This window comes from Bidens hawaiensis, unplaced genomic scaffold (assembly GCF_021521415.1).
Source record: "Bidens hawaiensis isolate Kalapana, Puna unplaced genomic scaffold, B.hawaiensis_p1.1 tig00001299_1, whole genome shotgun sequence".
Classification (NCBI taxonomy): domain Eukaryota; kingdom Viridiplantae; phylum Streptophyta; class Magnoliopsida; order Asterales; family Asteraceae; genus Bidens; species Bidens hawaiensis.
In genome coordinates, this window is record NW_027491074.1 from 4337582 (window position 1) to 4348720 (window position 11139).

Below are 11139 nucleotides of genomic sequence, written 5' to 3' on the forward strand. Positions count from 1 at the left end.
GAAAGCCCAACCCATCGAAGGATATTCGCTTGTTTATTTATTTAATTGATTTTACTTAATCAAAATTTCATGAGGTGATTTATTCACTTTACTCCAATTAATCATAGCATTTTAATTCCCATGATCTGACACAATCCTCCAGAAACAGTTATCCCAATTTGTTTAAACAATTATAATCTTGGTATGTTATTTAAATCATCTTCTCTCAATTATTTCATTTTATCATATTTTCAAACTATTAAACACGTTTCAATCTTTACCCTTAACTTTAATTATTAACATTTTAGTACTTCTTGTTTTCATTAATCTCGTGTTACTTCTCATTTTTCACAACTTACATTCCATCTTATAAATTTTTATTATTAAAATTCAGTTATTGTAAATTTATTATAAAATTGACTTTTTCCTTCTTAATTGAATTTCCATGGAGATCCATGCATAACTCAATCATCTCATTTCATTTATTGACATTTTCACGATTATCATTGAAAACCTACAGTGGTTCATGGATATCTCAACGATCTATTTTCATTTTGTTAAATTTAGTTATTTAGTTGAAATTACTTAGTGATTCATGGATGTTTCAACTCCCTACTTTTATTTTTTATACATCTTGAGAATTTTGAATGTTTCGGTGATGACTCGTTAGTTGTTAGAATAGTCATGGTGATTCATGCATTTCTAATCCCACATTTCTCTTATTTTATTATAGTATTTCACATCTCATTTTCATTATCACTATTGATTTAATATTCATTAGTTACTTAAATTTCCATGATAAATCATGGATAATTCAATTTACTTACTTCATATTATGTATAATGATTTTGTGGAAATAGGAAGATTCCTCGTAATTCATGAATACTCCAATGACACGCCTTATATTATATCTCATTTTGAAGATTCAGTTGGAATATGACTTTCTCGGTGATATAAGAATATCCGCTCCCCAATTTAATGTATTCACGATTTATTCGTAAGTGGGTCACTTCTAATGAAATTGTGTGGTGTAACATTCTTAGAGCTTTCATAGAATCAGGCTAGTGTTCGAAGATTATAATGGACACGACAGTGAGGGGAAGTGCCTATCTAAGGATAGTATAGAGTGAAGTGTATTGTCGTCTACACAAATTAGCGTTTCTTCAAGGACATCATTTATACAAACCACTAGGAGTCTAAGTATGCTTCACAAAAGAATGTTCAAAGCAAACACCTACCAATCCTGCAATACTTAACTGTCGATATTCCATTGAATATTTTGTGTATGCTTTGATCGAACTCCTTTTATGTGAGGGATTGTTGGAAATTTATAATAAGGTGAATTGAGATTTAACTTAGTTGAAGTTATTTATGAGACTCTTCATATGATGACTGGAAGAAAAACTCTTTGAGGAAAGTTTTTTGTCGCTTGATTAGGCTTTGTTATAGTATTAAGTCACTCATTAAGTGAACTCTTCGATCACCCATCCATAATTGTTTCTATAAATAGTAGGCTTTTGTAAAAATAAATTAGTGCAAATACATAAGAATTCTTGGAGAAAAGGTAAACACTTGAAGACTCATATGTTGAGGAACTAAATAGCGAAGAGTGCTCTCTACTCCAATCCACCTTCACGTCTCTATATTTTCCACAAGTTCAAACACTATAAGTTTATCTGGTGTAACCTCGGGTGCGTAACCCTCCCCGACAGTACATGCTACTTCGGGTTTTGTACCCTGGGAGACAGGCGCGTTGTCTAAGTAAGTGCATGAAATTTGTTTTAAGGAACCTATATTGAACACTAATCCTCAACCATAAGCGTGAATGTTAGTTTGTTAGTTCTTGTAGCAATGAATGGTACAAGAAGGCATGACTCAAGTACTCATCGTTGGCTACACAAAGGATCATACAAGATTACCTATTAACCTCTCATTAAAGACTAAACAAGTGATCATTGAAGAATATGCGACATGTCAAAGATCATAGTTTGAATGAATTTATACAGATGTTGTATTTCATGTTATTGTCATTTGGATATGTACACGATACATGTACTTCAATTTCTCAAACATACAAGGAGAATAGTTTATTAGTTTTGTTAATATCTTATTCTATAAAGTTGTGAACCATTTCCTACAATGGCATTGCTAAGGAGTTGAAGGAAGCAAACCTCCTTGCTGTGAAGGTCAATTCCATGGAAAAAGCCATTAGATTTGGACCAGAAAGCGGACAGAGAGGTAGACCACCTTTCTCTCTCTATCTCTCTGTGTGTGTCTCTTTCTCACACACACACACACATATATATTTATGTGTGTGTGTGTGTGTATATATATAGGGCAGGGTTAAAATGAAAACACAGTTGAGTTGTAAAAAGCATTGAAACCCTATATGAGCCATTGATCAACACAATCCAATGATTGAGATTAAATCTACCAAATTAATCCATTTAATTATTAATTTTAATCTTCTTTTAAAGTACCAAAGGGTAGACAGGTAATTTACTAACCTTTTCAGTGTGGTGTCGTGGTAGGAAGCATGGTTTCTCAATAGAGTCCCAAGTTCAATCCCCACTCACAACACTTTGGGGGGGTATGGGTGGCTCAATGAAGGAAGACTGGGATCTTTGTGATCTCCAGTTAGATCCTGAGATCGTCCGGGTTTTACCACCAATAGGTCTTTGAACGGGTGGCTTTTCCTCGGAACTGGAGATAACTTGGAAGCGCTTAAGGGCTTCGAACGGCTAGGTTAGGCCAGCTGACGGTGGCATTTTGCCATTGGGTCATTCCGTACGAAGTACCTGGGCATTCTATGCTTGTTAACCTTCAAATAAAAGATAGGTAATTTACTAGTTGTTACTTTATGTTAGCCATCATTCATGTCTATTTATCTCTCCTACGTCATTTCTCTCTCCTAGGTACTTTATGTCAGTCAACAGTCATGTCTGTACGTTTTTGAACATTTTATGAACATATGTTTTTCGAACATTTTATGAACATATATGATTTCGAGCATATGTTTGAAGAACATTTTACATACGGATTAATTCAATATTTACAATTAGACATATGTTTTCCCAACATATATTATTTGAACATATATTTTTCGAACAGTTTACATACAAATTAATTCAACATTTTTAGTTAAACATATGTTTTTCAAGCAATTTACATACAATTTGTTTTTAGGTACAAAAAGCTCTTTAATATAATAATAACCATGAAATTGAATGAATATGCCTCAATTTAGAACAAAATAAACTTTTAAGAATCAACATTAGAACACACAAAAACCATTCAATCTAAACCCTTAATTTGATCAACAAAATAAACAAAATCGAACATAATTACAATCCGATTTCACAATCATAAAAACAATTAAAAAAAATTAAGATACCACAATACCAAAAATAAACTTTACCAATAAATGAAAAAATGGAAGAGACCGAGAATTTCTCTATACATCCTGAATGCACACCTCCGGTGGTAGTGACTTAAGAGGCAACAAACGGAGATCTTATAGCTTTGACCATGGCAGAAGATGTGGAAATCGGAACCCGAAAAGCTTTATCCATGGCATAAGATGTAGAAATAGAAACCTTAGCCGCCATCTCCTCCATTTCAAGTTAAACGCCTTCAAGTATCGCTGGAAAACTCTAGCCGCAACTCGATCTAAACCATAACTCAATATGAACCTCCATCTAACTTGATCTGGACCTCCGTCTAAGCCCGGAGATCTGAAAACCAAAACTTGCATACGGCATCGTTTTTCATCGTAGATCTAAAACCAGTTTCATAGTGGCCAGAAATACAAATATGTGTTGTGATCAATGATTTGTTGGTCTGTTTGAGAGCTTAAGGAAGAGAGATGAAAGAAGAATTATGAGCATCCATGGGTGTTCTTGAGAGAGAAATAAAGATAAAGAGATATGCGATTTAAAGAAGATGATAGAGGAAAGAGAAAACAAAAGTAAAAAAAGATGAGACATAAAAAGCGTAAGAACATTATGGTGCATTTACCTAACTACCTTTTTTATTAAAAAAAAACAATAAATCTAAGAGAACTTTTTAAAATTGAGAACGTTGAGAACAATTTTGAACAACAAAAAACCCATTAAAAAAATTTATAAAACAAAAAAAAACAAAAATTTTTAAAAAATAAAAAAACCAAAAAAAACTCGGTTTTGTTAAATTATATATATGTGTGTGTGTGTGAGTGTGTGTGTATTATCATTTAATTATACACATATGTACATTATCATGTATCTAAATTGTACATATTTGTATAAAAATAATATATTATCATTTAATTATACACATATGTACATTATCATGTATCTAAATTGTACATATTTGTATAAAAATAATATATATATATACTAGTAGGGGTGCCCGCGTGTTGCGGCGGGAAGGAGGCAATGGGAATTTGATTGATCAAATAAATGAAGATAAACAAACATGATCAAATTGCGTGATTGGTTTGACATGAACGATGACCATTTTCAACTACAACCAGTTTGAAACACTGCGTAATCTCTCAATACTGTAGAGGTGTACCAAAAAAACCTGTTTGAGACCGGTTCATGACAGACCGACCCAAACCGGTTTCAATTTACACACATTATACAAAACATAAACAAGACACATGATGAGTTTACTCTAAAATGCAACTTACTTTACTTCTTTCCCAAAACTAACTAAACAACATTCAACAAGAATCCATATTTGTGCATAAGTAAAATATAACTAATTAAACAGCATTTAATAAGAATCAATATTTTTGCATAAGTAAAATATAACAGGTCACTTCTAGTCGATCTAACATTTAAGCCTAAATACAGCTCTAGTCGTTGCTTGTGAAGTGGTCATTTAAGTTTTAAACGAACGAGCATGAAGATGAACGATAAGTCCCACTTAATACTATAGTGATAGTTCAAAATTAGTATCAGCATCGACTGCATCAATGGATCATCACCAAATTTCACATACTGCTGAGAGAGATTTGAATCTGGTTTTATTGCACCATTTCTATTACTTTTTTTAATATTTAAAACTTATATAAGAACTAACACTTTTAAACTTTTTGGGCCAACTTTTAAACTTTTTGGGCTATTTACTGAGACTTGCTGTGGACCCAAAGATCCACTACCTAATACCTTAACCGCTTAAGCTGTGTCTTGCTGACCTACCAACACCTCTTAGGCCAATATATTTTTTTCACTTAACTGAGCTAAGATCTAAATTTACGCCAAATGACACTTATGTTAGCAAGATAAGGTAAAACAAAAATCAAGAGTAGAGCAAATGGATGTTTAACATGTTTTTAGTATAAAATGCCATCAAAATAGGATAATTCTCAAAAGGGCAAAAGGTGAAATAATGGAAAATAGTCTCATGAAAACATGAGTATTCTCTAAAGAGCAAAGAAGGTCAAATCATGGGAAAATGCATACAGAATCATGTTGAAAAAGAGATGCTATATTAGTATATTACAGGGCATATTGGTATATGCAATTTAAAAGAAATTTCAAGTTATTAACTAATGATGAAATGGTATACAAGATTTCATGATTGCTAGTAATAAACATGCACCACTTTATAAACTCTCACACTCACATGCATATTGTCTCTACATAAACACTTGATCTAATTTAATGCAACACGTCAACCCGAGTCAAACATGCTAACATTAGCTATGATTGTGAAAGTCAATGAAGTGAAAGTCAAATGAATGAAAACATGTACAGTAGATGCACAAACGGGTATCAAAAATCAAATTTTAACTTTTAACTTTAATGAGCAAGCTTTAGATCATCAAATAGCAAAATTAAATTACATGGAGCTAAATCACACATATCACAAATTTACCAAGCTTTATAATCAAACTCAAGTTATACTTGGACTTGAGTCATATATTAGATTATTACTATATGTTCTTTGATTTGTATTTTTATAGTATACATAAATAACTTGATATAGATTATCACCTAGAAGGTTAGGATACCATCATGTGAAATGTTCGATAGACTTAATTGAGCGTTGACATGATTATTCAGACTTGAGCTTTTGTCCAAGTCAAAAGTTATCGAGCTCTTATATGGAACTCACATCGAGCTTCTTAACTTTAATATCTAAAGTCAATTACATACAAGCTACTTTACCTTTAAAATTTTCCTCAAGCTCAAGTGTTCATCATGAGGATATGTCGAGCTTAGCATCAAGACGATTAAGGTAAACCTAAGTTGAGCTTGTTCGCGACCCTAAAAGCCCTACCCGTTACCCAACATACATGATTTGTCATCATCACCAATACATCATTTTTATTTCATAAAGAATCAAAGATGCATGCAACAAGTGTAATAGTACCCAGTAGAGGAAAACATGTCCACATATCCCACCATAATCCCAAACAAAAACTAAAATGTACAAACTTTAAATGAAGAAAAACCAACCTATGAATTAAAATTCAGAAAGGCGGGATGGACGTTGCTCGATTGGATTGTTTCAAAATGGCCTTTTCCTCATCGATTTTCATTTTCCCTTCAGCATTCTTTGGTTTTATTTTTCTTTTCTCCTCCAATATCCACTTGAAAATCTCACGTTGCTGATCGAATAGTATCGGTTGATGCACTTTAGCGGGCTCCACAACAACAGGTTGGGATGTGATTGAATCAGTAACTGTAGCAGTTGAAGTAGCAGATGCAGAAGTAGAAGTTACAACTGTCACATTTTCCTCTATGTCCTCGTTCTTCTTTGTTCTCATGAAAAGGTAAGCTACAAAATATAAAAATGACAGTTTTGACTATTAAACCAAGGTATAAACACATTCACGATCTTATTTACAGTTTTACACCTGACTGCTCCTACGCTTATGTGTTTCTAACATTAGCAATGGATCAGGGGCCGTGTGACTTAAGATTCCTAATTAAACTTGGTCTGAAAAGAGATGCTAAATGCTACAGATAGTATAGTATATTATGAAGGTGTGAAAACAAATCAATTCCAAAAGCATTTGACATGTTGAGATAGCACACAACACAGCTCGATCTATTTATATTTAAGTCTCCACTCACATGACACAAAGAGAAACCTAATGAAAGGGCTCCTGATATCTGAGTTATATGTTCATTACCCACCTATATACTTGGTTGTCAATAACTATATTCATAAACAGACCAGAATGCCCTCTTCTAGACTCTATGTTATCTAAGTCAAGATTAATATACACAATTTTCTATAGAAAGGAACAGATAGACAGAAAAGGGATATTTCGTATTATAAATTTTGCCTAAATGGTGTAGATGCATTCAGCTTTGAGAACCAATTAAGGGTCACCCGATATAGTCTAAAATATACATATTATTATATGAATATTTCCTACACTTTTGAGCTTGTTTCTATCTAATATTACTCATAAGTGGTTCGTATTTGGATTAATGGATTTCAAGAGACAACGAACTAAAATACGATATTTATACAAAGTTTGAGACTAACAAGTGAAACTTAAAACTAGCTCTGTGTGTTTATTGCTATCATTATTTTTTCATACATATATGATTTATCTATAAATTATTTACTAAAAAAAATAAATATATTATGTAGTATATGTAATAAAAATATGCCACGTGAAGTCTAAACCACAATTATTAGTAATTGTTTACATTGATTTATGTTATATGGTGCATGCCTATTAATTTAATTGGTAAGTCTATGTAGGGCCAGAAAAGAAAGGTGAATTGGTTTGGACTTGGCCCACAAGAAAAATCATAACCTACAACAACATTATAAAAGGCAGCCGTGGATAGAAGAAAAAGGAGGTTACGGATGAACAGAAGGCAAAGAACTTTAGAGGAGTTTTCAACGGAAGGCAAAGCAAGAAATAGAGAGAGAAAGTTCTTGGTTCAACCAAATAGCGTCGGGGTTCAACACCTACTCATCCAAGAATCCTTATTAGTCGGTTTGAATTTATTATTTTCATCATGAATTATTTGAACCTATTTATTATCTTTTGTTCTTGAGTATGGTTGTTGGCTAAACCCTTAGACCGCCTAGGTTATGATGAACCTACTTTGATGTTTTGTTTTGAGTTGCGATTATTTATTGTTATGGTTTTTATGGTTTAGTAAAAGATTTACTTATATTAAATTGATGCGTATGAATGCTTAGGATTGTTTGATGAGTTTTATTCCATAGCTTTCCTTGATTATTGTTTGTCATATGATAGGATTGTTATTGGGTCGATTACTTTGTGTTCTTGATTATTTTATGATTGATGTCATGATAAGATCATAGGAATAATATTGTCAAATAAACCTAAGTGTGCTGCTAACCTAAAATCTGTAAAGTGCTAGGTTATTGATAGATCTTTATTATTTAATCTTGCTAGATTTAGTTCTTCGTAAGGAGTCCGTCTAGGGTTGATTATTTATTATTGTCTATTGAGTCAATTAAATATTTTAAATTGCCTTTGATTTCCGCGCTGTAAGGTAGGATTTCGTATAAAGGAACTAAATCATAATTAATTAGGTGACCGTAAGGGAACTTGATTTGTAATACTGGTGTGCGTTAAAATTTATTAGAAACCCATAGGTGTCTTCTTGAGAAGGGTCAGGGGTCCTGTTCGGGTTTTCTTTTAAGTGTCTATTTTACGATCCCAGTCCATAACTAAATATTTTCCCGGGTTAAGTCATAACTGAAATTTAGGGGATTCTAGCCTAGGTAGTTTTCTCATCATCATCTTATTTTAAATAACAAATTCTTGCTTTTGTTTAAATTACTTGTTTTCTTAATTAGTTTTTAATTATAGTATTAAATTAGTATTTTAAATAAAAACCCCCAAAACAAATATAATTAATAAGTCGTGTTTTGTAGTCGAGTCTAATTAGCTAATAAACGTAATTTAAAGAGTCTTGTGGGTTCGATATCCGGACTTACTTAGCTTTACTAGAGTCGATCGGTTCACTTGAAGGTTAGTAGTTTAGTTGAGTTTTAGAGAGTCCAGAGTATTACTTAGTGTTTATTTTTAGTTAATTTAGTTAATAAATATTAAACTACTTTTAGCACATCATCACCTTAAAAATGAACATACTGATATTAGGTATCACCTGATGTATATCATCACTGTCACATTTGTCTAAGTTGATTTAAACTCATCAATAATAATAACTTATATGCGACCTGCAATTTTACAACATAACACAAGGATTGAAAGCAGTGAAGTCTGGGAGTATGGCAACAATACGTGTAACAAGAAATACGATTCATATTAACATGATATCGATATCTTTACATGCAGCATATTTAAGTAAAATCAAACATTGGTGCTTAGTGCTAACCTTTGGGCCTCTTATTTAGATACTTTGGTTACACAAAGTCCAAAATCCCCGTGATGAAGTTGTATGCAAATAATGAAAAGACAACTTGTAATCAAATAAACGTGTATTAAGCTTAAAGAACCAATGGGCAAATCTCGTCATAGTTGGTATTAAAAATATGGTGTACCTTGGACGATGTTGGACATGGAGGTAATAGAAGATGATTTGAGGCAAAGACGATATTGGACATGGAGGAAATACTGATGCAATCAATTGCAGATTCTCCCATCTAGCATGGTAATCGATCACGCAACTGCATTCACATAAAAATGAGAAAGTTTTACCTTTCTATTTTATCATGAGATTATTGCAGATGTATATAGAAAAAACAAATCACACAAGGAGCCCTGTTCATGAGCAAGAGGACTAAGAAAAGCTAAATGATATTCCTAAAATTTAAACTTTTTTAAAAGAGGCAAAATTTCAAACCATCATGTAGTTATTTTTTATATTCTTATATGTGATCTGAAATTATGTTTACCTGATCCAAATAGAGTATAGAAGCCAGAAGCAGCCTATTTCACCTCCCTGAAAACACGCATTCATTAGTATAAAAGAAATATACAACGGGTCAAGTAGGGGTGTCCATGGGTCGGTTTCAGGCTCAAACCAAACTGAAATTTGTAGCTGATTATTATACATTTAAACTAAAATATTTGGGTTACACTATTTATTAAATTCTTAGAAGCTACTTAAATATCAAAATAAAAAAAAAAAAGAAAACTCATAAGTTCGGTTCGGGTGGGTTTTCAGTATTTTTAAACTAAAATATTTGAGTTACACTATTTATTAAATTCTTAGAAGCTACTTAAATATCAAAATAAAAAAAATGAAAACTCATAAGTTCGGTTCGGGTTGGTTTTCAGTTTTCATTACACGTAAAATGGAAACTGAACCGAAAGTTCCTTTTGACTCAGTTGGCCGGGCCAAATGTTTTCCAATAAAATCGCCAGCCAACACAAGACCCGATAACGATGAATCCACCACAGTAATTCCCATCTGTTTTTATAAACAATATTACACTTTTCAATATATAAACTAAATAATTTGTGCTTCTATGATGTTACTTTTTTCAATATATAAACTAAATAATTTTGATACAAAATTTAGTTAGTTGACACTACTTAATCAAGAAACAAAGCATTAAACAGTTAACTTGTTAAACAATAACAAACAACCCATCTATATTTTTAGCAAATAAAATCTAATTTAAAGCATATTTGCAACTGTGTATGTGTAAGTATCCGGATTCCTTGAAGAACCTGAGACAAACAAATTAAATTGAATAAGCGTTTGAAAGGAAAATGTTATCTGATGTCTACAATTTAAGTCAATTGGACTCAACCTGTGGACCCTTTCAAGTGCCAATTTACAGCTTCAAAACTTACATACTTTTTTGAATTAGGGATTTACCAAAAACCAAATTGACTATACGAGTTGGATTTCAATTTTTAATTAGGGTTTTAGCAACAATCAAAAACCAAATCAGAATTCTTAAATGATCAAAAGCAATGAACGGTTCGTAGTAAAAGAAGAGTGGTTGTAACGGTGTTGTGACCTAATAATGTCTTGAATGATTGTTAAGGCTGTAACGAATGGCTTGGTTGCTTCTATTGAATGCGCTCGTCGGGATAGTTATGGTGTTGAGAAAGTGTAGTAGTTGCAGCCGGAGGTAGGTTAGTCATTAATATTACAGCATCTGAAGACGGAAGATGAAGGGACGGATTATAATGTAATATAGATATAGATATATATATATATACACATGTTTATAAATATTATAAGTATG

General features: G+C 32.2%; 1 protein-coding gene across 1 annotated transcript; it reads right to left on the reverse strand.

Moving 5' to 3' along the window:
- Positions 1 to 6442: 6442 nt before the first annotated feature.
- Positions 6443 to 10349, reverse strand: LOC143571251 (uncharacterized). Its single transcript, XM_077056733.1, has 2 exons — positions 10247 to 10349; positions 6443 to 6750 (listed from the first exon to the last, which is right to left on the reverse strand). The coding sequence occupies exons 1-2, from the start codon at positions 10347 to 10349 to the stop codon at positions 6443 to 6445; spliced, it is 411 nt and encodes a 136-aa protein (XP_076912848.1).
- Between the last annotated feature and the right edge of the window lie 790 nt (positions 10350 to 11139).